Raw genomic sequence first — 27,753 nt, 5'->3', positions numbered from 1 at the left:
CTGCCCTCACATAAGCCCGCCATCGGTCCCTATCCTGAGCAAGATTAATGCAGTCTCTAACATCATATCCCACCTCTCTCAAATCCATTTTAATATTATCCTCCCATTTATGTCTCGGCCTCCCCAAATGTCTTACTTCCTCCGGCCTCCCAACTAACACTCTATATACATTTCTGGATTCGCCCAATCGTGCTACATGCCCTGCCCATCTCAAACGTCTGGATTTAATGTCCCATTCCGAGGCTTATTATATGGTTTCGTAACAAGCTGTTTTTTTACGGTGATGGGTTGTCAGCCCTTCGCCCAACCTCCAAGCTGGAGGGCCATCCCTTATCGGCTTTCCACGACTGCTTATTCAATATATTCGCAGCTACTCTCCATATCTGGAGGCCGTCCCCTCTATCCGCAACCTGAGGACGCACCATGCCGTGGTGATAGGGACCCACAATACCAGTCTTCTTAACTATGATATAACACAGATTGACTTCTACCATATGCTGACTGGTATTCTCTGTTTTCATTGTGTCCTATTTTATGACCATTTTGTTGCTGTCAATAGCTCCAGAAATATAATGTATGTTAACAAATTATAACTACAAGTTTAGCACTTATATTAACCAAGAAATTGTCGCGAAAATAATGTAAATTCGTAGTGCAATTTTCAGCACGAACTATCACAAATTTAAAGGCCTAATGAGAATATTATGAAAAAATTATCAACAGCAATCTCACTACAGTTAGAGAAAATCCAAATTCGAGTGGGATTTAATAGACTATTACACGATTAGAAGAAATTAATTACTCTAATACAATAAAATATTAAATGAGTTACTAAAATTCTATTTCACTAATGTTAGCTTCACCAAAACGTTTGAACGGAGCCGCCATTTTCAGTTGACTATCTATGCGGTAAACAAATGACGATCGCAAAGCATGTTTCATAGTACCATAAAGAATTTTCAATTTGGAATGTTGGCAAACAAAGAAACTAATGGTAGGGAGGTGATAAAAACAGAAGAACGTATATAAAAATTAGACGAAATAAAACACTCCAATCCTATAATAATCGTAATGTAGATATTTATTGATTTACTAAAATTCTTATTTAACTAATGTTAGCTTCACAAAAATGTTTGAATGGAGCCGGCATTTTCAGTTGATTATCTATGCGGGAAACAAATGATGATCGGAAAGCATGTTTTATAGTACCGAAAAGAATTTGCAGCTTGAAATGTTGGCAAACAAACAAATGCTAGAGAAGTGATAAAAACAAACAAATGCTAGGGAAGTGATAAAAATAAACAATGCTAGGGAAGTGATAAAATTGTACCGATAAACAGCCATGATTGGTTGAAACACGTCCTTTCGTACCGTTTTATTGGTTAAAAATAGAATGACCCAGTAAAAGTGTAATAGTCGCCAAAAACTCTTGCCTGTGTCAATAACCTTGTTTCCTCAAGTAATTGTATTACCAATTGTTTGAAAATACGTATTATTTTCATTCCTATGACAATCACAATCAATCACTTATAGCCTATGCATGCGTTTAATGGTGTAGGCGTATTTTTAAAATATGTCATGTCAATCTGATGACGACGCCTGGATGTCACTAACATTGAAGCATATTGTTCGTAATTATGATTACACCGTTAATGTATTCTATGAATTTAAATAAAAATATTTTCGTGACATGATGTACACACTCAGCAGTTTCAAAGCAAAGGGTAAAATCTAGGAATTCTATGCGTGGATTGATTCCACGGAATAAAGAAACTCATATACACATTATATACCGCACCAACGTGCATCATTCATACAATTTAAAACAGGACGAGGGAAAACTGATTTGTACAAATACAATGGCGATGGGGACAGCCATAATGCGTTATGGTAATTACGCCAATTTATCGTGCATCAAAGCCCACAAAATACAATAAATTTGGCACAACAATTATGGGAATTCAGTCTCTGACATTAGCAACACAAATACATTCTAATTCAAAACTGCAAATGACTAAATTACTGCCACGTTATTTTTAAAGGTTAATGTCCTTTCCGGAAATGTGACAGAAGTTATTTACACATACATACAAAACTAATTTAATACGATTGTCACTTCACGTGCTGCGCCGTCGTGATTTCCGCCGATTTTCGGACCGCCGACTTGGTCAACTCCGCTTGGATGGGTTCATTGAATATGTAAACATTTGAACTGATTGCTATCGTCTTCACACATGAGCCGAATCAGGCACGGCGTGCGCGCTCCTCAATGCTCTAGTCCTAGTGCGAGATAGGCAGACTGTGAGCCATGGGCGAGAACCGCAACCAGTGCAACTGAGATAAGGCAATGATAATGACATAATTTATAACATGTTCAAGGTCCGTTTCGAAGGTTCTTTCTTACCAGGGATCGACAAACTTAGAGTAAACGTACGTGCTGACTACGACTTCAGCAAGTACGTCTAATCAAAGAAAATTAGGTTCGATTCCTGGCAGAATTGAAAGGTTATAGGACAGGGACACAGAACTGGCGAGAGAGGGGTGGAAAGCATGGAGAAAGCATTGGCTCCCAGTCCACAGTCCACCGGCGTTGAATGACGTCACTGTGTACGCAATCACATAACATAAACACTGAATACAAATCCCCTCCCCTACCAAGTCAATGACGAGGGGGTGGAAGGAAGGGATGAATGACGTATTACGATGAGTGACGCAACGCCACAATTGGCGCCCAGTTCTGCAAGCCTGTTAATAGGAGGCACGGCTGCTGCTGAATAATTTATTTCGAGTTGTTCTGTTTCTTCTGCCACTCTCTTACATTTATGTACGAGTATAACATCACGATGTAATATGATCAAAGATAAATTAGACCCGTAAAGACTATTATATAATAAAACAACAGAAACAGCATTCTTGTTATAACAATAATACCATTCTTCAATATTCCATCATGCTTTCTAAGTTAAGTAAAGAAGCATGAACAGGCTTCGGTATGGAACATACCGGGTGTTAATGACCAACACCGAAAAGTGGCATAAGTCAGTTTTCACAAAAAAAAAATTATTAATTTATTGACAATTTACAGAACATCTGCTGGTTTGGGAAAAGAGACATAAATATTTCTCCCATTAGAATAATTCATACAGAAGAAAATCAAATCGACATAAACAAGCGTGAAGACAGTGTTTTCCTTTTTCTGTAAAATTAACATTTTTGACTTGTGCCACTTTTCCCGAGCACTACAGATATGTACAACGAGTATAGAGGGGTCCTAGACAAGTCGCTTGAGATAGAGTACCCATGATCACCGACGTAAAATGTCCACGATACAAGATACTTAAGTAATTATAATTTCATACTCATAAATCAATAATAAATAGAGTTACAATTTATATTATGACTTCACGCCTTCTTCGCACAGACTAATCACATGACAGCACGCCACTGAATTAGTAACAGGAACTCATTTGTTAACAATAAAATTTTGCAGTTATATTTTTTCCCTAGTGTTGCTAGATATGTATGTACCATAATCATGGGCTGTGAATTTATTCCTGATATGCCGGAAATCTATGATAGGGTACGAGAATCTTATCTGCATCGATGTCGATGTCGTCTTTGTATTGCTGCTGGAAGTCGAAAGTTCCCCGAATAAAGATTATTGAAACATGGATAATACATAATCATTGAAGACCTTCCCGGAAAAAGGATGTAACATTAAATTATTAAAACGTGTAACTTAGGTAAAAAAAGTAACTTCGAAGCATTCTTGGCTTGGCTTCTACGTCGGGTGGATCCGGGACGGTCCTTACACTTAGACACCTTTATACGGGATGATTGGCCAAGTCCGACAGGTGGCCTGGGTGGCATTCGTGAATCCGACGCTGACAGGTGGATCATCCTGCCTCATCCCCTGATAGAGCCAGGTCCCGCTTCGCGTACGAGTGCCTGATGAGCCCCAGAGGCCCGAAGCCCTTCCTATATCAGCATCGGAAACCAGTACTACCACAAAAACTTCACCCCAGTCTAGTTAGTTAGTGGGGTTTAAAAAGGGCGCGTCAGCATCTATGGCTATTTGCGCCCTTATCTAAAATTCTTTACAGAACAGAGACATAATACAATAATCAGAATGCTTAAAAGAACTAAAAAACGTTGTCACGATTAAAACGAGGTACACAAATTCAGTTTCAACAGGGTGATGCATAAAACATTATAAAAATCTCAGACCTTAACCCCAGTCTATTTTTACTATTACGGATGAAGATGAAATGAGGGCCAGGTGGAGAGTGTTGGTGTAATGATAGAGAGAAACGGGAGTATCCCGAGAAAAGCCCTCTGCAACGTCTACTTTGTCCACCACAAATTCCATCACGACTTGACCAGGGATCGAACCTCTGATTCATTCATTTACAACAATAAACTGTTGCATTCAATAGCAGAATAAACTTGCAACCTTAATTAGTGCAATAGTTCTGCTAGTAAATAGAGGCCTAATGAAATATACCTCCGAAACCATTTTCCTTTATGTCGGTAATAGCCTTATTCCGGGAAGATCTTCAATTTTAATAATATATTAACGACTCTCATAAACTTTGTTCACAGTTTTAGGCTAGAAATCCAGTGCACCTAAAATATAACTGAGAATTTATCTCCGTTTATACGACACTGGCTACACAGTGCTTGTTTGTTCCAAAATGTCTCGAGCGCTGACTTCATGTCACATTAACGACATAAACAAAGAGTTCAGTTAAGATAATTTAATGTTGGTTACGAATTTGAACATGTGTGTCTGACTGGAAACCAGGCCCCGGCGTAGCTCAGGCGGTAACCTACTGATCCAGAGGTGCGTTCGGGCGTGGGTTCGAGTCCCGCTTGGGCTGATAGCCTGATTGGATTTTTTCAGACCTTCTTCCCAAATGTAAGGCGAATTTCAGGTAGTTCCAAGGCGAATTCTCGGCTTCATCTTGCCTAATGCTATCACCAATTTTATCAACGCTAAATAACCTAGTAATTGGTACAGTGTCGTTAAATAATCAGTCTCAATGAAGAGTACACATATCATATTATTATTATTATTATTATTATTATTATTATCCCAAGACCTAGGAATAACATTCATAAAGGGAAGAAGAGATAGAAGCTTGAAAACGTACACAGGAACTAAATATTTATATTGTAGATATGTCACTATACACACGAGTAAAAATATTCGTATGAAATAGAACTTGGTCCATTAATGCAGCAAACCTGCCTGCGAGGGGGAACACAACAGCTGCCGTGGAGAGGCTACAATCGATACTTGAGTCTTTGTATCGATTAGTCAAGACCGCCAGCCGGCTCGACACACGTGGGGCAGGTTAGAGCCTACAGGTCAAGGTCGCTCGATACTCGGATACGCCAAGCCTGCCAGCTCACCAAAGGCACGGTCCAAAACATTTCGACACTTCCGCATCTCGCTCAGGAGCTCGACGTTCCTGGACTACTCGAATGAACGACTTCAAACTCATCTCCTAGGAATCTGTCGCATTGGCGGCGACCACCACCACAATTATTATTATTATTATTATTAATATCATCATTATTATTTGGTATAGCGCTGGCCTTCTATGCCCATGGTTGCGGGTTCGATCTCGGGCCAGGTCGATGGCATTTAAGTGTGCTTATATGCGACAGGCTCATGTTAGTAGATTTACTGGCATGTAAAAGAACTCCTGCGGGACAAAATTCCGGCACATCCGGAGACGCTGATATAACCTCTGCAGTTGCGAGCGTCGTTAAATAAAACATATTTTTTTCATTATTATTATTATTATTATTATTATTATTATTATTATTATTACTTCATCCTTATCGAACGTCACATTATTATCATCAATCTCGAGCTGAACTTGCTGCATGGCGGTCGGGTAGCTCTGTTGGTAGACTAAATGGTAACGCACTGGAAGATCGCGGGTTTTTCTTGTCACTAAAATTTCCAAAACAGCCCTAAAGTTCACTCAGCCTCCTATCAATCTAAGTAGGTACATAATCTTTCCCAGGGTAAACGAAGGTCGGAGCGTGGTGCTAACCAAAATACCTCATTCTAGTGCAAGGATATGAAAGCGTGGAGCTCTACCACCATGCTCCCCAAGCGCCTTCATGGATAGCGGATAGCTTACCTTATCTTGCTGTGGTATAAGTTACTGGGTATATAGATTTCAATTTAAAGCAGGCCTAATTATTTAGAGAAGCACGCATCAGTATATTAAATACATTTTACATTAGCCTACATATTTTAATATCATGTGCGTAGTTCCCAATAAAGGTGTGAGTTTCTAAATTTTGTAGGTTGCAATTTTATATTTCTCTCAGATATTATTATTATTATTATTATTATTATTATTATAGTTTAAAATATAAGCTTTATACATTAATAAGTAAATGAATCGGTCATTATAATATTTTGTGCGAAAAAACAAAGTGGACGAGTATACCTTTGGAATGAGTGCCATCTGTGGTTACAAATGAAGGGTTCAGAACCACAGTGAGCCAAGCGCCATTTACTAAAACAAGGGTTAAAATGAAGTTATCACCATAATTCAATGAAATCATATCGCAAGTAACATAAAGTATACACATTAAAACTAAATTATATGTCAATCTTCATTAAACTATGGTATTCACTTAACTTTAACCCTTACTTTCTCCGTTTTTAATAAATGGCGCTTGGCCCATTATGGCTCTGAACCCTTCAAATGTCGTCAATGCAATATTTGTAATAGTAGATTAACATAACAATAGAATTGAAAGTGATGGAAATGTGTGAGCCAACAATCGATAATGAAACGAGATACTTATGATTTGGGCTGGACCGCATTTCTTCAATGGCCCGGTGAATTAGGAGACTAAACTGCGTATGATTAATAAATGGTTGTTTCCTGAACACCACAGAATATCTGACACTGTATGGCTTCAACAAGACGGTGCACCAGCTCGTTTTGGCATCTGGATGAGATTGCAACTTGATGAGCTTTGCTTTTCTTTTCTTAAACAGTGGATTGGTCGGGGATCCGAGAACCTTCCTTCACCTTTGCCATGGCCACCACAAAGGCCAGACATCACCACGCGCGACAATTCTCTTTGGGGTATCATAGAGCAGGATATTCGCAAAAGGCGCTACTTTACAAACGATGAGTTGAATTCTGTGCGCAACTCTTCGCAACTGTGAAGCCACAAATGCTACGGAAAATAAACACACCTGAAGACGCATCCGTCTATGCAGAGATCACGGAGGAATGCATACCGATGTTTTGGAGCCATCATAAACAGGTGAATTTATTTTAAATCTATACTCAAAACAGGGATATACGGACGTAGGAAAATAATGACATTAGATTAGCAAACGTAGAAGTATTAGTACTATATTGTATTTTTAATAATAATGGTGATGATAATAATAATAATAATAATAATAATAATAATAATAATAAATGTTAAACAGATACTCAGTATATACAGTGGACTCTCTTTTGAAAGTTCTGTCCAATAAGGGTAGTGGGTGTGGCAGGTAAAATCAATAAAAATTCTTATTGGTTATCCATCAACGAATACAGTACTGTACTTGCATTTCCTGCCCGCCCCGAGACTTGTGTATGCGGTTCTAGTACGACAGTTCCGTCTCACAAACGGCACAATTCTCAAATGGAAAAAGAGGAGTTCATTCGTTTAAAATCAGTGATCAATATGAATGTCCTAATCAATAAAATATTCTGTTTTCCTTTAACAAAAGTATCACTACAAGACACAGAACCAATTCCCATTCAAATGGCAAACCCATTTCTTAGTTCCCGTATAGGGGCGTGTCTAATTCTCCTACGCAACCAGTCGAACTACAGGATGTCGAACTTGATTTCTGTCGAACTTAAGAGCTTCCACTGTACTTATAGGTTGTCATACGTATTGTCCACTTGAAATCATTATATAATGGGTGATGGCGGATTAAGAACTGGAATACATCTAATGCGCTATGACGTGAATACAGAATGATGTAATAAATAAATAAACAAGTATAAATAAAAGAGCATACATAAGAAATTAATAGTCTACTCTTTCCCCTGATAAAAATAGAGTTTGGATTCGCAGCATATGCATTCTGAAACGCTACCACTATAACCAAAGTGAAGAACGTGAAGTAGGTAAGCAGATATGCAAGTGTTGACTTAGGAAAATAAATGTTCAATGCCGAACCAACGTTTCCTGTTCGTGCCTATCTTACAATGGATTATAAGCGTATAAAAGTTGTGCTGTACACAGAGAATGATGTCCGTAAAATGTGAGCATGAGAACCATGAAATATTTCCAACGTGGGTCTGTCTTGTGGGAGGTCCGAGGAGTGGGACTGACTGTAAGCTAGTCGGTGCAATGTCGGTTTCAAGAGGCAGGTTCTCTCTCGTGTGGACGATACCAGTTTAGCGACGCACGGCTGTTAAAGAAGCAGGTGGGATGAAATCCCTGCTTTCGAACCCGATTGCTTGGGGACACGCGGAAACAGGTTCGAGTGCCACCGGTTGTTACAGAATACAATTCATCAGTGAACATTTTTCTTCCGAAATTACAGTGCACTTGCCGTGAAAGGCCGATACACGGAACGAAATGGATGCTATTGCAGGAAGTGCATAATTATACATTCAATTGAAAATTTATAAAAAAAAATAGGGCTTTAACATATTGGAAACAAACTGATTTTTAGCCGTCCCGAAAACAGTGTAACGAAAAAGAGACCAGATAATTTTCCTTTCTCCTGAAACATAATTACAGTTTTGTTGGTTATAGCCTTATTCCGGCAAGGGCTTCAATTTTGATATATTAACGACTCCCATAAACATTGTTCACAGTTTTAGGCTAGAAATCCAGTGCACCTAAATATAACTGGTCTAAATTGTTGACGTACATATATGAAGAGTCCACTGCAAGAATGATGGATGTCACTTTCTTGTCGAAAATGAACCAAGACTGTCAATTATTTTAATGTACCGAAGTACGTATGATATTTCCATGAAGATATTATGAGTCATCATACGGCGCCGGAGAGAATTTTTCTCCGTTCCATTACTCTTTCATCTGTCAATGCATAGCTTAAGACATATAGAATATATACAGAGTTATATGGCATTAACACTGATAGTCACTGTCCAGTAATGATCGGAAAATCACAGTTAAGCTTTGAGCGCTAAGCATTTCAAACTTTAATGTTTAGGTGAGGGTTTTGGACTTTTTCCATTGCTGGTTGTTACAATCAAAAAATTAAGACACAACGTTTCGAAGGGTGGTTCTCCCTTCGTCTTCAGGTGGAAGGAAGGAGAGAAGAGAAAAACCCTATTGTTGGGATCGTTGCTTACAGCTATTCTGTATGACTGATCGTCGATTCCTGGCTTATAATCTCCACCGAAGCCAGGAATCGACGATCAGTCATACAGAATAGCTGTACGCAACGATCCCAACAATAGGTTTTTTCTCTTCTCTCCTTCCTTCCGCCTGAAGACGAAGGGAGAACCACCCTTCGAAACGTTGTGTCTTAATTTTTTGATTGTGACAACCAGCAATGGAAAAAGTCCAAACCCCTCACCTAAACATTAACAATCCACCATTGCTTTCCAACCCCTCATTTAGATCAACATTTCAAACTTTCAAATGCTTCTCCTGCAAAATGTATTCCAAATACATTCATCATTCTTGCAGTGGACTCTTCATATTTAAATGAGAGCATTCCCAAATAACGAGAAACTTTTCGGATCCCGGGAACGGGAACGTGAAAGATGGCGAAGTTTTAACTTTGTTGTTCTCGTTTCCGTTCACAGTCTACTAGATTCTTTCTGTTGTTATCATAAAGCTATTTGGTCGTCGTATGTTTTGTAGGAAGGAGGCTGTGACAATTTCCTTCTTCATGTATCGTTTCTAACTCAAAATTCAGTAGAATCACTTTCAATATATGCTACATGAATTGAATTCTTAAATATTCTGTGTCATACATTTTGAAGTTGGTTAGCCTGCGCTTATATTGACTGGCTTGTACTCATGAAAGAACGCCATTGGTCAATAATACACAAATAACATCAGAATGCGTAATAACGACTTTATATATCGTTACTGACCTGCATATCGATAGGCTATGCATAGTCGTTTCCGTTCTCGGTTTATTGTGAATGAAAAATCTTCACGTTCACGTCTCATCATGAAACACAAAACTTATATAATGAGAAAGCATAAACTTTTTTATTCCACTATTCATGCTGTGTTAACAGATACCAATAATGACACATTTATGAATTCAGGGTTAATATGGTTTAGACAAAAAATGAGATTTGAAATACGGTACGGAAATTCTCACGCTAGTATTATTTGAAAAAAAACAAAAAAAAAAAAACACTTGTTTACAAGTGAAACTTATTGTCTTAAAAATGACGTCACATGCTTTTACGAAAGACACAAAACATATAATGAGAAAGCGTAAACTTTTTTAATTCCACTATTCAAGCTGTGTTAACAGATACCAATAATGACAGATCTATTTATGAATTCAGGGTTAATATTGTTTAGACAAAAAATTAGATTTGAAATACGGTACAGAAATTCTCACGCTAGTATTATTCGAAAAAAAAAAATCACTTGTTTACAAGTGAAACTTATTTTCTTAAAAATGACGTCACATGCTGTTTTACGAAAAACCGATTCAATTACAGAAGACGCCCCATGGCGTCGTTATTTCAGGTGGGTATAGGATAAAAAATAAAGAAAAGCTTACTTAGAAGTTGCAGTTAGTTTCTGTTAAGCCAGCACATACATCAACCAAAACCTGAAGTTATTGATAAGTGAACAATGGGAGGCCGCAAGAGGGTACAGCTTGGACGGTATGGCGAAGTATGATCCACGACTGTTACGCAAGCTTTCCAGGTCATGAGTTAATGAAAAATTTAGATACGGTATTGCAATAGTTGCATGGACAATGACACGGCCAGCCACATTGCCCCAAATACAGGATGCAAGTCTGAATTACGGAACTGAAAAAACAAAGATACGGTACGTGTAATAATTTTTATGGAAAACGTACACAAGCATCACGTGCACATTACTGTATGTGTTTACTATATGATAAATGCGAGTTTTACATGAAAACATTATAACAACATACAGTATTTTCCAGAAAGAACTTCAAAACAATACATTGTTATCACAAAAAGAAACTCGTTAGGTTGAACTACGTTCATACGAAACAACAGTCTTACACAAAAGAAAATATAAACATACCGGTAACCGTGACGTGAGAGTAAACATAATTTCTATTACACCAAGAATTTCATTATTTCAGTAAAGAAATTCGATTACTATGACGAGTGAAAACAAACATCAAACCTGACATCAAAGATATACTACAAAATAAAAGATAGTACCTTATAACTAGAGCCCGGATGTTCAGGCATTTATTTTGGTTAAAATGGGCAGGCATATAGCCACTAAAAATAGTAAAAATAGGCAGTGAAATAGGCATTTATTAATCACGGAAACATACAAAAAATAGACAAAAACTTAATAAACTATCCCATACGGTACTCACTTTCCTTGGTTACATGTCACAATAAGATGCTTTTTAAAGTTGTCAACTGTCATGGTGAGCTGCCTGTCAGAGAGAACGTTTTTCATGGTGGAAAAAAATCTTTCTACTTTTACTGAAGTCATTGGAGCAAACTTAAAGCAACTTAATTCAGAAGGACTGTCTCTACATTCTTTCAGAGATCGGGAAAAACAGACTGTGTATTGTCTCAAAAAGAGGGATGTGAGAAGGGATTAGAGACTTCAAAGTAGGCGTGACTTGTGCGTGCAACCGACAACAGTAACGGGACCTGGAGACTTGCTTTTAATACTTCCCTCATCCTCTTTCTTTCGCTGGTAAACCCCGAAGTGACCTGAGCACTGAGAGTTATACTGTTCAAACATCTTTGTTAACTGACATAAAAGATGGAATTGGTAGGGGAGAAAAGTTTACGACTTCTTGGAAACATATGTATTGCTGGAGAATAAGATTCTCAGCAAATATTTGTGAGGTGAATATATATTTGTAATTTGTACAACCGTTCTTTTTTGTTTTTTTGATATAATTTATGTGCAGTTCATTTTAAATACATTGAAAATATAGAAAATGTGCAATAACTAAAAAAAGCTTTAAAAGAAGGCATTTAACCTTAAAATAAGCAACGGGAGCTAAAGTAGACAAAAAAAAAGGGAAAATAAAAATTGGCCCTATCGTCCCCAAATGTGTGGACATGTGTTTATCTATAATAGGTCTTTCATGCATACACTTAGTTTAAAAAAGGCATTTTGCCTAACATTCCGGCTCTAATTATTACAAATGCCATTTTTTTTCGGTCAATTCTTTTAGTAATAGCCTATTAGGGAATATAATAAAAAGTTAAGATATATGAAGATAATTAGGGGAAGGAAGCTTAATAGAATGAACGAATTAACTAGTATTAAGAAAGCTCTAGAGAAAAAGCGAATAGGAAATGTATTTGCATTTCCAGACCTGCCGCCGTAAATATATGAAGGGCTATATTATTTCTGAAAGTAAGCGGGGATTTATGATGAGTTATTTAAAAGAAAGATGGCTTTGGTCAATATGGACAGTCAAAAAATATGACTGAAAATAACTGCCAATCAGTTTGGAGGTTACACAGAGTGCATGTGCTTTGGAAAATTGTACATGTGATGAGTTATTTAACATTAGTATCCCGAGTTTTGGACAATGTGATAATTGGTAATTATTTTGGGGTTGGAATGTTTCTTATCGAAAATGATAATATCAGGCGACAGTCACCATGTCTCATTTCTTTATTTCGCTTGTGAGGACACAAAACATTCATACCTTAAGTTGTAATCTATAACCACTTCCTAATTCCTCTCCTTCCGCTAACAAAGATATAATTACATGTGCGGCTTAACTTGCGATCTATTACAACTCACACTTTTCCTGTCTTACCAAAGACACATTCCTTCCACGGTTTAAAATGCCATCTATCAATTCCCCAACACTTTTTATAATAATAATAATAATAATAATAATAATAATAATAATAATAATAATAATAATAATACATTTATTTATTCCGATAGTATAAAGGCATAACCCTCTCTAGTCTAGAGAGAGAGACGATTAAGGCCATCAGGTCTTCTCTTCCATGTCACCAGAGATTCCACTATAAAAGATATTTCTTCCACGGCTAAACTTGTGACCTTTATCAACCCTTCATCACCCTACACCCACTAGCAAAGATGCTTTCCTTCCACGGCTAAACGTGTCACCTATAACCATCTCCCAGCCTCTATATCCACTAGCAAAGATACTTTCCTTCCACAGCTAAACTTGTAATCTGTAACCATCTCCACTCCTCTACATCTATTAGCAAAGATACATTTCTTCCACGGCTAAACTTGTCATCTGTAACCATTTCCCACTCCTCTACATCTATTAGCAAAGATACATTACTTCCACGGCTAAACTTGTCATCTGTAACCATTTTTCCACTCCTCTACATACACTAGCAAAGATACATTACTTCCACGGCTAAACTTGTCATCTGTAACCATTTCCCACTCCTCTACATCTACTAGCAAAGATACATTTCTTCCACGGCTAAACTTGTCATCTGTAACCATTTCCCACTCCTCTACATCTACTAGCAAAGATACATTTCTTCCACGGCTAAACTTGTCATCTGTAACCATTTCCCACTCCTCTACATCTACTAGCAAAGATACATTTCTTCCACGGCTAAACTTGTCATCTGTAACCATTTCCCACTCCTCTACATTCTATTAGCAAAGATACATTACTTCTACGGCTAAACTTGTAATCTGTAACCATTTCCCACTAATCTACATCTACTAGCAAAGATACATTCCTTCCACGGCTAAACTTGTCATCTGTAACCATCTCCCACTCCTCTACATCTACTAGCAAAGATACATTCCTTCCACGGCTAAACTTGTCATCTGTAACCATCTCCCACTCCTCTACATCTACTAGCAAAGATACATTTCTTCCACGGCTAAACTTGTCATCTGTAACCATTTCCCACTCCTCTCCATCTACTAGCAAAGATACATTACTTCCACGGCTAAACTTGTCATCTGTAACCATTTTTCCACTCCTCTACATACACTAGCAAAGATATATTTCTTCCACGGCTAAACTTGGCATCTGTAACCATTTCCCACTCCTCTACATCTACTAGCAAAGATACTTTCCTTCCACGGCTAAACTCGTTATCTGTAATCATTTCCCACTCCTCTACATCTACTAACAAAGATACATTTCTTCCACGGCTAAACTTGTCATCTGTTAACATTTCCCACTCCTCTACATCTACTAGCAAAGATACATTTCTTCCATGGCTAAACTTGTCATCTGTAACCATTTCCCGCTCTTCTACATCTACTAGCAAAGATACATTCCTTCCACGGCTAAACTTGTCATTTATAATCATCTCCCACTCCTCTACATCTACTAGTAAAGATACATTAATTCCACGGCTCAACTTTTAAATTCAATAGCAAAGATAGTACATTCCTTTCAGACTTAATATGGCATCTGTAAGCATCTCCCATTTCTATACTTCCACATGCAAAGACATATCCTTTTTACGACCTATCTTGTAATTTGTATAGGCCTACTGATTAATGTGCCTTCGATGTGTGTAATAATTTTAATTATATACGAGTAAAAACGAAGTATGTTGAAACAAAGTTACTGAGTGACTTTATTAGATGACATGTGCGTTGGAAGGAGATAGGGACAGATCATGCGACATGAGATGAATTGAAAATGTTTTATCTTGGAACGAATATCTGGTACAAAACTTGAAAGAGATAATGATCACGACAACATTGGTGATGATGATGATGGTGGTGGTGATGAAGATGATGATACGACGACTCTGATGACGAGCTAAGATAACTATTCGCAATTTATTTCTTAGGCAACTTTTAATTTCAATTCGAAGATGAAAGGGGCTACAGGATCCGATTTTTGAAATACATTATGTATGATAATTTGAGTTCACAATAAATATAAAAGTTTTACAGATGGAAGTCCTGTTTCAAAATATAATTACTAAGTCCTCGTCTACTTTATATGGTTAGGCTCGCTAGTTTGTTTCCATTCATGAAGTATTCATGATAATAATTCCACCTCGATAAAATACTAATCATGATATAAGGACCAAATTTTATAGCCACTTCTTTACACGGAATCTAAAATCATGAAGAGAAACGTCACATGTAAGTAATAAATTTGGTTGAATAACTTCAGAGTTTTATTTCTTCATTTATTCTGGGTTTAAAGCATAACAGTAGTGACAAATTATACCCTGCCGTTATGCAATAGCACCGTTTATATTGTGTGCATGCGCACATGAATGAAGATGGAACGCAAGAATGGACTTGTACAGTAGCAAATTGAATATAATGCATAGTTCATGGAAACACGCAAACATAATCACTATTCTACAATGTAAATTATTATTCCTCTACAGGAACGCAATATAAACTCTAAGCAACATAAATCTCCGACCAACCTATTCGCTCATATGCAGAGAAAACATATGAAAGAAGATTTAAACACATCAATAATATTCATGAATATATTGTAGATGAAACAATGATATCTTTCCTACAAGTCGATACGCCCACATACTGAAATTTATACCTCTGTGTATTTAATAGTGCAAAAACACATGTGCTGAGTATTCACTTTATATTTAAAAGACATTAAATTATTATAGAAGTTCCGAGAATGAAGACTAAAGCGTCACCTTTTACACTCGAGGTGTGAGTAGAATCTTTTTTACTCGAATCGACGCTAGGCTAGAGGTATTCCTGCCTCCTCTACCTCTGTCCACTATTTCGCCAAAACACATCACCGTAATATCAATGCAGAAAGCAAAGGAAAAATTACTGCATCATATTACATTAGAAACATAACGTCACAGAGAGGTCTTAGGATGACCGATAGGAGTACCAATCATCAGTTCGAAATAACAAAATTAAGCGAGGAAAGATAATGAACTCTCAAATATTCTACCAGATCTAGGATAAGAAAATAAAAAAATACACTAATAGTATAAGGAAGAGATTAGGCAACACACAAACCAACCGACTAAAAACTTAACTTAAGGAATTCTATTGTACCATTAAAACTGGGGCGGGCGAGTAGGCAGTTAGTAGAGCGAGAGCATCTTGCTGCGGGTTGGCTTAATCTCGAGGGTCGGGGCGAAATTTTTCTTATTGTCAACTTCCGAAACTGCTCAGGGTCCACTCCGCCTCCTGTCAAATTGACTATCTAATCTTTCTCGAAGGTAAAAGACGGTCAGAGCCCCTTTGATTTGATTACATGGTTGGGTTTTTCCGAGGTTTTCCCCAACCAAAAGGCAAATGCCGGGTAATCTTTTCGCGAATCCTCGGAGCTCACCTCATCTCACTACATCTCGCCAAAATAATGTAAAAAATTGCACAAAATTGTAAAAATTGTAGAAAATTACTAAATTGTAAAACTGTAAAAATTGTAATTGTACTATATTGTAAAATTTTGACTTGTTCCACATCTTAAAGCTTCAATGCTCATGTAAGATCTATGGAATATATACCTCCGCTAGTAACTTTTACCTACCGGTACCTAAAAATATCTCCGTAAGCCAATGGCGTCTCCAGAATTTTGTCAAAGGGGCGGGGACCATTATTGAAATTATTTACAATTTACATTATCGGTATTTTAAATTTTGTGTATTATTATTATTATTATTATTATTATTATTATTACATATTTGTTAAAAATATGATCGGTCAAATGCACAAAACGTTAAACGAACGTTTCACAATAAACTAACGAACGGATGAATACCTCTCTTAAAATGAGTTTAAAATCGATAAAGCACAATATTTATTATTTACACTGAGGAATTGTCAAACAACCTTTTCAATATGTTTCGCAAGAAGTTAAATTTCATATTGTGTCGGCTTCATTTTATTACAAGGTCGGTACTAGGCGATAGGTCCCTCTATAACAAATATAGCATTGTAATAATTCGAACGTGCCGCACCAAGTACAGGGATTATGTTAAATGAGTGGTAGGAGAACTATATCTTATGTCGATGTAGATTTTGTTACTCTGACTGAAAAATTAGAGAAGGGAAAACTACTCAAATCTAAACATGTCATTTTCTTAAGTACACAAGGGGGGGGGGAATTTCAAACCCGGTTAATTCTCCCTTGCCTACGTCCCTGCCATAGGCCTACTTCTGGAATAAACTAGAATCCCACTTTATAAAGGTTGATTTCTGATACAATACCAAACTATACCTGCTAAGGTTTATCTTGTCTCAGTAGCAATAAAACCAAGTCCCTTCAAATGAGGGTGGAGATTATATGAGAGTTGTACATTTTCAGGATTCGTTTCAAAATCTTGTTATTGTACAGGCTGCCGGAACTCAGTTTCTTGAAAGACAAGCTCAGTGACGGAACTACACAGTATGAAGAGAGATATTTTGTAATTTTATTTTGCACTACACAATATATCAACTAGTCCCTTCCGCCACTGGATAGGTGGACGGCATCGCTCCACTCCCCCCATCGCCATAACAACACAGACGAGGTAAGACATATCTCCTTTTTTCTCTTTTTTCACAGTGAGACAAGATTCATCACACGGACATTAATCAAACTATCGCCTTCTTTTCTTTGGTATGAAAATATATATTAAGATAGAAGTTAGTTTCTAACACTAATGCTTCCGTGGAATATAGCACCGCAAACATTATTCGAGCTATTAAGTTTCATGCAAGCGGACAAGAAGTTTTTGTGAAATATATTTTTCTTAATTATATTAGAAGCGAATTCATTTATGGAGTACTGCACCCTGTTTGTGGGAAAGGCCCTATAGGCTCCGTGCGTTGCAGGGAGAAATGCACCGCCGCGCTCTGAGTGGCGAAAATTGTAAGTTCTTGCGTACTACCGCGCGAGCATCAGCTGTCATCTCACAGCTCTGCCATGGCAGATTTAATAATAACAGTGGGATTTCAAAGTATTTTCTATGACAATAATCGGCCAAATTCTTCTAAGAAAGGTCGTTTACTTGCAGAAAGTGGTCATGTATTAAATTTACAAGAAAAATATTTCGCTGGAATTTGCAAGAGTGTAATAACTGCAAATGTAATAAGACAGACATCAGTTAGCCTGAAACCTTATCATGTCACCATAGAGGTAACGTAGTTATTTATGTATTATTACTATTTGTGATTGATGTTAATTTATACATTAAACGATGCTGACTTAAAAAGACGACCTCATGTTATCGTAGGTTAATGCTGCTAGAGAAGCGACTAATAGTTCCTGCGAATGTCCTGCTGGATCGTCAGGAAAGTGTAAACACATTTCCGCTGTTGTTTATGCAGTTAACTCCGAACGCATCACTTCGCGAACTGATCAGCCCTGCGAATGGTCTCGACCCCATATCTCAAATGCGGGGAAAGAGAAATATAGCAAGGGGAAGAGATTAGAAGAACTTTTTCCCAAAAAAAAAAGCAGAGGCTTGAAGTTGAAGCAAATGAAATTCCTACACTGAAAACCCCATGTATACTGACAAAAATTTTAAACGAAGAGAAAAAATCAGAATCACTTAAAGTTGTCAATGAACTGCTGGGACATTTAATAACAGATATCACAGCTATTGTTGAGAATAATGCATGTAAAGGGCTAATCACAACATTATTAATGAAACAAGAAACTAGGCCTATAATAATTAATGAATGTAGTAGCAACATTTCTGCATTAGAAAATGATTTTTATGATAATCATGTCCTAATTGATAAGACCAGAGCAACTGAAATTTGTGTAAAAACCTTGCATCAATCAAAATCAGACTTATGGTTTAAAGAAAGAAAAATAAGGATTTCTGCGAGTAGGGCACATTCAATTAAAACTAGAAAAAAAGATCATGAGAAGCTGGTAAATACCCTCATGAACCCAAAATTGCTTCATGGTAGGGGTCTTAGGAATGTAACTTTTGGAAGTAAATTAGAAAAAACTGCACTTGACAAATACACAAATTCATATGACAGAACAGTTGCTGGTTGTGGTCTTATCATTCACTTAACCCAACCTTGGTTGTGTGCTAGTCCTGATGGGATAGTAATGATGAATGGTAAGCCAGAAAGAGTATTAGAAATTAAATGTCCTATTTCATGTAAGGAAAAACCCATTGTCGGTGAGATTGGGGACATTAATGTATCCTATATTATAAAAAATTCACGAGGAAATTTGGAACTAAAACAAAGTCATACATATTTCACTCAGTGTCAACTGCTGATGTACTGTTGTGGCGTTGATTTCTGTGATTTTTTCATTTATACAGAGAATCATATTTCCATTCTTATAGAAATTCAAAGAAACGATATGTTCCTGAAGGGCTGTATTGAAAAGTTGCAACAGTTTTACTTCACACACTATTTAAAAGAACTGGCATACCGTTCTAACAATGATCTTCAGAAATCAATGGAGGCTGTACATTAGTCATAACACAACACATGTGCACAATGTCATCAATACAATGTAATAGTTCACTTGGACATTTTTGAAGTATATTATACACTTTCACTCTTTGAATGCAGCGTTCAACGTGGATCCGCACACTAGCAATACTATAAGTATCATCAACTTGATCAGGTGTTAAGTGACCTTCATTCATAAAGGGTGGCATTACCAAAATTGCATTGCTCTCCTCCAATACAGTTTTTATTCCGGGAAAACCTTTATCTGCCATAATTTGATCTCCTGGTTCTATCAGTTTCAAAATTCCACAGTCATTTGTGATAAAACTGTCACTGGCTCTACCTCCATAACATTTGGAAATAAATGTTACCATACCACAAGGCGCAATTCCAATAAGAACTTTTGCAGTATATGCAGACTTATAGTTAGAGTACATATATACACGCTGACTGATTTCAGGAGGTTGTTCTGTTTTAATTTCAGTGCAGTCAATAATAGCTCTACAATTCGGATAATTATCTTTAAACACAGTAGGCAATGTTGCATTAACAGTATCTTTGCTAGGCCAGAAAACAAAGTTTTTAGTTGCTTGTGCAAGTGTAGGTAAAACAGATTGGAATATTCTAGAAATAGTACTACGGTGAACATTGAAAATTACAGCAAGGGCAGCAAATGGCAAGGCTAACTTCATTTTCATTAAGAATATTAAAAGTTTATTTTCTTTACTAATTTTACGCTGGGTACTGTCTGACAGTAAGTTCAAAAATAAATTAAAAATTTCTGTGTTAACACCAGCCAGGACATTTAATTGTGATTCATCAGAAATTGAACTATAACCAAAAAATCCTCTTTTTTCATATGGGGAGTCAGACCCAGACAGTTTACTGGAACACTTAGGTTTGGCATACAATGCGTGGAAGGCTGATATGCATGCTTGTGTGCTGACATTGTTTCCATCCACCATACAACTGAATTCAAACTTGCTTTCTTTGTCATAATTTCTATCTGTCTGAGTTTGGGCATCAGTTTTGGTGGTCACTAGGATAGACGCACTATCTTCCAAAGGGTCTGATGTATCCGGCTGTGAAATTATTTCAGTTCTTTTCTTCAGTCTTTTAAATCTGTTGAGAGAGTCTGTTCCTGTTGACTCCCTTTTGTAACATTCAGGAAAGATGCTTGGAACATATGCTGGACTAGCAGGATTTTGAGATTTACACCCTCCTATGAAATGTTCGCTACAGATTCTAGATGATTTGGAAGGTGTCCATAAAGTGCCGTCTGCCCTATAAAAATAATTCGTGTAAATGTGACATATTAATGTAAACATATTGTTTAATGTTTGACAAAACTATAAAGGCAGATGATATTTAGAAAATCACTTCAAATAGATTTCATAAAATGTAGCTTTGGTTTCTATTAAATGTTTTGTAATTTCTGTTGTAATGAGTATAAATTATTTTTTGTTATATGTCTTCGTAATGATATATCTTTAGGACTATTACAATATTGTAATGTACTTTTATTTATATTATTTTTCTGTATTTGTAATTCCTTCTATATTCATAATATGATTCTGTAATTGTAAAGTATGTATGTAATGATACTATTTTTCCGTATTTCTCATATAGGCCTATTTCTGTAATTATATAATACAGGCTATCATAAAGACTTTGCCATAATTACTGAATACAATGCGCCCTACTATTATGATGTGTTTACAAATATGGCCTACAGCTGCTTATTTTGTAAGTATAACATTAACGTGATTATTTGCATGCAATAGTTACTGTAGGTTTATTGTAAAATCCTCGATTACGATAAGTTCTGTAAAAACTTAATTAGGTATTAATTAAAATACTTAAATCCCAAATACTTAATTTAAACTCACTCTTTCCGATTTACTGCTATTATCCACCGTCTTTTCAAATCCATTTCGTGGGGTCGTGATGGAAAACTATAAAACTTCACATTTTGCTCTGTATTACAATATCTATTATTACAGCTAAAAACACAGCACATAATTTTGCTGGACCGCTTTGACATTTTTAAAATAGCAATCTAAAGGCAACACTTTATGAAAGATTAAATAAATGCGTATAAAATCACTCCTACTCGAATCTTCCAGCAGTCGGCTGTCAACACAGATCACACACAGCTGTTGAAGACAAGCCTACAAGTAGTTCTCGTAGTGTCCGCCTGTAGCAGCAAAGTGCTATACGCACGGAGCCTATATACTGTACTACCAGGAGAACTATGGAAAGCATTTCATGTTTAAATTAGAAATATTCCGTTGGACGCATTCGTGTCGACGGAATTTAGATACCATGCGGATACCCAAGATTATAATATTCTACATAATTGAAAAGGAAGGGTTGATATCAACTGAAACTCTAACCAATCAACAAGATAGACGACTTGTGGGAAATTAGAAATAGTGTTCTAAAAGACACATACGCGTACACAAAAACTGCAATCTGTGAAAATCTGTTTCGAAACCATCATCACTGATTTCCTGAGGATAATTATGTAAAGAATTAAAAACAAAGCACATTTCTATGAAAAAGTTGTTTATGTTACAAGTGTAAATTTATATAAAGCAGAATACCACTTTTAACATGTGTCTCTTACACTACTTTTTAGACAATCGTTCGTCCGTGCTCAGGTAGAGACAAATTCTCCTCTCTTCTTCACTGCTGTTATCTGCCTCATTATAGTGATGAAACTTTATCACGTTAAAAGGAGCCGGTGTTCTAGGTGAGCGAAATAGTATTTGACTGCAGAAAAAAAATCGGTTTTGAAAGTAAACCTGTCATTGTTAGAACATCTTTATTGATCGATTGCGATTGCTCTCATGTGACATCCGGTAGGAAACAACTAATTGACAATCGGCGCAAACAGTTGAAAGTCAGTGTTAAAAGTAGTTTTCGCATGCTGTCGTATAATAATCCAATTTTAACACCTTTTCCTATCTTTTTTTTAAGAACAGCTGCCTAAAATAGTTATTTAGTTATAGCTATTCCTAAGTCGGTACAGCAACAAGAGAGACAGGATGGTAAACAGAAATGAAACTATAATAAATAAATTTACTCCAGAGCCATTTTACGTACATACAAACCTCAAAGAATGCCTCGATGATCGAATTTTATCGTGCAATCTGTCAGGTGAATGATCTCGGCTGGGAGACAGGAACTATATTGTACATTTTCAATTAACATTAATATTTCATCATAAAACTACGAACTCTAAAATGTTTATATATATATATATTGTAGGCAGAATTTCGTCAAACGTGAAATGTTGCAGATGTAATAAATTCCACTGCACCCATGGCTCATATTAATCTCATATCCGCTGCCTCTTGCCAAGTGTTTCAAGGTTCACACGTGAATGGAAAACTCTCATATAGGCGGGAAATAAAATAATTCAACAGCATGAAATTTTAATATCACGCGATAGTACAGACCTACCCAAAAATATAAAAACTAACATTATCCCTCTATTAAAACAGGAGAATTCCTGTCTTTCGAATATTATTCCCTACGGAAAATAAGGAATAATTTTATTTATATACATAAATTAGGGTCATTTAGGAGCATCTCGACATGCTAAGGAAAAATTTTAATTTTGATAACAATTTATGCAAATTTCATTATAATTTTTTTCTCCTAATATGTATGAATAAGTTTTACGCACATTTCACATACCTAGTCCCAATGTGATCATTTTGTATCACTGTATTAAAAAAAATACAATTGGTACCGAAGTGAAGATTTCTCCCATTATGGAGGAGATTTCGACATAGAATTACAAATATAGGAAACACTTTAAAACCCAACATTTACAACAAAAATTTTTCTTCTGGAATATTTGTAAATACGTTGTAACACTCCTTCCTACTCGCCTTGGTCACATGTGAATTTTTTATCGGTACCATTTTCCACTCATACCTTGTGAAACCAAAACTGGCATTCTCAAATACGCTGAACACCAAGGTCTTTAGCATTGTCATCGTAGTAATAACCACCACACGCGGCACAGTAGGTTTTTTTTTTTTTTTTGGATTGTCCAGATTGTCTGACGAACTAGCTCCTTCTCCCTATACGCCGAGCTCTGGACGGCTTCCTTCTGTGGGAAAGCCTAATTTCTTTTTGTTGTTTAGTCTCCTACAGTTGTCTCCTATAGTTTTCAAACGTTATTGGTCTGAGTCTTGCAGTTTTCTTACTCTTTTTCCACCAGATGAAAGTGTGAGCAGCGGCGAGTTCTTCAAAGGAAGTATCAGTGGGTGAGAAATTATGCAAGCCTTAATGTCCTTGTGCAGATGGTGTCTGTGGTGTTTTTGGGGAAGTGGTAATGTCTTCTTCAACGCGAATTTCACATCAATTTTCGACTAGAACCAGATCGTAATCAAATATAAGGTAAAGTACCCAAATAAGAGACACTTTTTTTAACTGCTTATAAATGAGGATGGGAGTAGACATTTTTAATCTGAATGAATGGAATGCTTACAGCATTTCGACTATTTTTAGAATTAACAATACAAATTTTAGTCAGTTTTTATTATTACTTTAAATTTAAAAAAAAAAAAAAAAGTAAAACTGGGAAATACTGATGTTTTGAAAAGGGGTTCGAAATAAGAGATATGTGTGTTATTTAAAGTTTATTTTTGAACATGGACAAAAATTGAAGCAATATATAACATTGTGAAATCATGTAGATACTTCGATAAATTCAAGAACATTTTAAAATTGAAGATGTCAGTGCAACAGTGACCTAACTCCTCAACAGAAATTCTGTTGTTTATTTGGCATTTTCCAAGTGAAATTAATATGGTTTACGAAAATAACACGAAGACGGTCAAATCGGACATGAATGTACTAATCTTATTTAGGCTAATATTGCTAAAGTTAATATTTTGCTAGAGAAAGAAAAATGATACAATATTAAATTTCGATCTCCATATTTTAATTTTAAGTTGATTGCACTTATTTTGCCGACCCCTTTAATTGACACAATTCTTATTTCGCTGTATTGAGCAAGTTGGACAAACCAAAGGTTCATCATCAGTCCTGCAATCTTAGTGTCCCAACGACGACATTTTGAACACTAAATCTATGTCTTCCCCCTGAGCCCTGATGTTCTCTGAAAAAAATTCAGTGGAAAATAAGCATTCTCCATCATCATAATTTTCTCCATATTCCTAGTCACTAGAGTTAATTAATTCCATTTCCACATCGGATTCTTCATCACTGGACGAACTCAACCAGTGCTTCTTGGACTGAGTTTTTTTTTGTGATTTTTGTTGTTTTTCGAACTACTTCTTGCGAGCTCCGTCTTTTCTTTGATTTTCCTTATATAAACTCTCTCTCATTTTTTTTCTGATCAGAACTGACTGATATTATGATAGCTCCTTTTCCTACCCTGGATGACTTTACATGCTACTACCCACTGGTTGAAGCTTACTGCTCTTGAGATGGTGGTTGTTGCTGCTGCTGCTGTTGCTGCTGCTTCTGTAGGCCTAACTGTGGTATAACCAAAGTTACCGTTTCTGGCGCGTGAAATAAGTAATGGGAACGTTGAGAGCGAGTAACTTATCTTTGCCATAGTCTGTGGGCATTAATGCTGAGAACTGTGATTCGCAGATTGCTTACGTCACATCTGTTTAGGAGGTGGTACCACTCTCAGCCGAAATGTCAACAGATGCCACAGATCCTTGAATACACTGACCAGTCAGTGGACTGGTCAGTGTACTCAGAGACACATCCCAGAAACGCAAAGTGCGAGTGTCTTGGCTTTGACGCAGTCAGTGGACAACAAGACTGATAACTGTGATTGGCAGATTGCTTACGTGACGTGTTGGATGTTACCGTTCTCAGTTACACTGGCAACAAGTGCTTACTGACTGACTTTTTACTCAAGAACACGCACCACAAACGCTGGCACTGGCTGTAGTGGCGATATTTACACAGGTCCAACGGAATTTTCGAAATCAGGAACCACAATTAAATTTAATAATTTTAATAATTACACAAGATTTTTATTTGAAATGTATAGAGAATATTTTACGAATTAAGCACTTATGTTTTGATCTTTAAGTAAGGTAAATATTGTCGGACTAGCTGATTTTAATTGACTTTAGCTATTGATATAATTGTCATCTCAATTAATAATTAATTTTAGTCATTAATAGTGATAACTTAATCATTTCAATTAGTAATTTTTGTAATGAATAATTGGGGACAATGGATAATTAATGATTGACCTAATTCGTAATTAACTTTAATTAATAGTTCAATTAATCTTTCATTGGTTCTTATGTAATTGCTGGCAGACAAACTGACACGACCAGACGCATTAACGCTTTTCGTAAACTCTCAAAGGTGAGCATCATAATAATACCAAATAAGGGTTCTAAATAAAAGATACTATCTCTTAATAGGACCCCTAAGTATCTCTTATTAGGGAATGGAGTAAATAAAAATGAAATGGCTACCAAAGGTCATAAGTTATTATCTTTCTTATTAGCAATCTACCTAATTATATGCAACATTTTGCTAGCAATTTTATAAAATTAATAATAAATTTGTTGTAGGCTTACATTACCTGCTGTTCTCTTCCTCAACAAAAACCAGTAAAAAGCTCAAAGTGTCAAAAATTACTTTTCTTGCTCTCAGCTTCGTTGCTTACTTTCAGCTGAGGTTAGACAAAGAACACGATGCCTTAGAAGCACAAACATTGATTTACCATAGTTGTCGAGAAATGGCAAATTATACCGTAGGTATCTCTTATTAGGGCCCTGTCTCTTATTTGGGTACTTTACCTTATTATTCTGCAGTACATAAGGATGCCAATTCTCTTACGTCATTAATTGTTAATTCATGTAGCCTTTACAATCAAGGCGAAGAATATGCCGAACTAATTAATCTTCGATGTTTGTATTGAGAGTTGTGCCTTTTCCTATTTGTCCGATATCAATGAAAATTAAAATATAACGTTTAATTAAGATTGGTTCAATGGAAGATGAGTACTTTCATACATGCAGGCAGATACACAGAGATAAACAGGTAAAGTGGCACTAAACACTCTACGGAGAATTGCGAACTCTCCTAAGACCAAAAACACACAAAAAAAAGTTTATAGACAGAGCCCACCAGAAGGGCTACAAGCGAAATAAGAGAGAACTTGACACATGTCGAGATTTTCCCAAAACACGGTGTCGAAATCTCCCCGAGATACACTTTCATTCAAAAAGATAACAGAACACACGAAACAAGTATAACTGTTTGAGGGTAATCACTCTGGCGCCTTTACTAACCTGTAAAAAGTAGCTATATACAATAATTTGTGAATATCTAGTATTAGGCTCATCCAGTCAAAATACAATGAACTAAAGATGGTATATTATATTTTATGACCGAAAAGAAAAGTGTAACTCACATTCATTGTATTTTTTTGCCTTCTGTGAACGTAAACCACAAGTTGAAGTCACGAAGTTCACTTGCGTAGAGATTAAAAACACAGGCAACACAGATCTCATGTAGTCGACTTTTTCACTAGGTACAGTGATCGCAATGGCTACTTGTCTTAAGCGAGATGCGTCGACATCTCCCAAAATGGTCCCTTATATGAATGAATGAATGAATGAATGAATGAATGAATGAATGAATGAATGAGCCTATTTTGTATGGTGAAGGGCTAAAGCCTCCTACAAAGGGAAAGTTCGGGTAAGAACTCATGTGGTGAGCTAGTCCACAAACGTTTTAAGTTTAGTTCACACCTGTAGTAGTTTCCGTCTTCGTACTACACTTTCCTACGCTTTTTGAACTATCGAAACAGCCTTTCCTGCTAAAGCAGACACTTATTTCGGTACTGTTACCTATTCTTCTTGCACACACACTCGCTTCTACAATGTCACCTATTCTGTTATCACAGGCACTTGTTTAGACACAGTCACACAGGGATTATTTACTCAAAGAAGTTATCGGCACAGATACTCGTCTAGACACTGTCACACAAAGATTATTTACTCTAACAAGTTATCGGCACAGATACTCGTTTAGACACTGTCACACAAGGATTATTTACTCTAGCATGTTATCGGCATAGAGTATATGCACTTTCCGTCCATATTTTATCAGAATAGGGTCTTCTGTAGACTTCTCCATTCGCTTCTACTCCTTGCT

The 27,753-nt window shown here is 36.5% G+C and overlaps 2 protein-coding genes across 3 annotated transcripts in view; both read right to left on the bottom strand.

Moving 5' to 3' along the window:
- Positions 1-27,753, bottom strand: part of LOC138706386 (nuclear receptor coactivator 2-like) — a 613,007-nt gene that overhangs the window by 225,423 nt on the left and 359,831 nt on the right. The gene's annotated exons all lie outside the window — the stretch shown is intronic.
- Positions 19,554-21,802, bottom strand: LOC138705715 (uncharacterized). Its single transcript, XM_069834286.1, has 2 exons — positions 21,462-21,802; positions 19,554-20,856 (listed from the first exon to the last, which is right to left on the bottom strand). The coding sequence occupies exons 1-2, from the start codon at positions 21,614-21,616 to the stop codon at positions 19,554-19,556; spliced, it is 1,458 nt and encodes a 485-aa protein (XP_069690387.1). The 5' UTR covers positions 21,617-21,802.

The sequence above is a fragment of the Periplaneta americana genome, chromosome 9, assembly GCF_040183065.1.
Source record: "Periplaneta americana isolate PAMFEO1 chromosome 9, P.americana_PAMFEO1_priV1, whole genome shotgun sequence".
Lineage (NCBI taxonomy): Eukaryota > Metazoa > Arthropoda > Insecta > Blattodea > Blattidae > Periplaneta > Periplaneta americana.
This window is presented reverse-complemented; position numbering and strand designations above follow the sequence as displayed.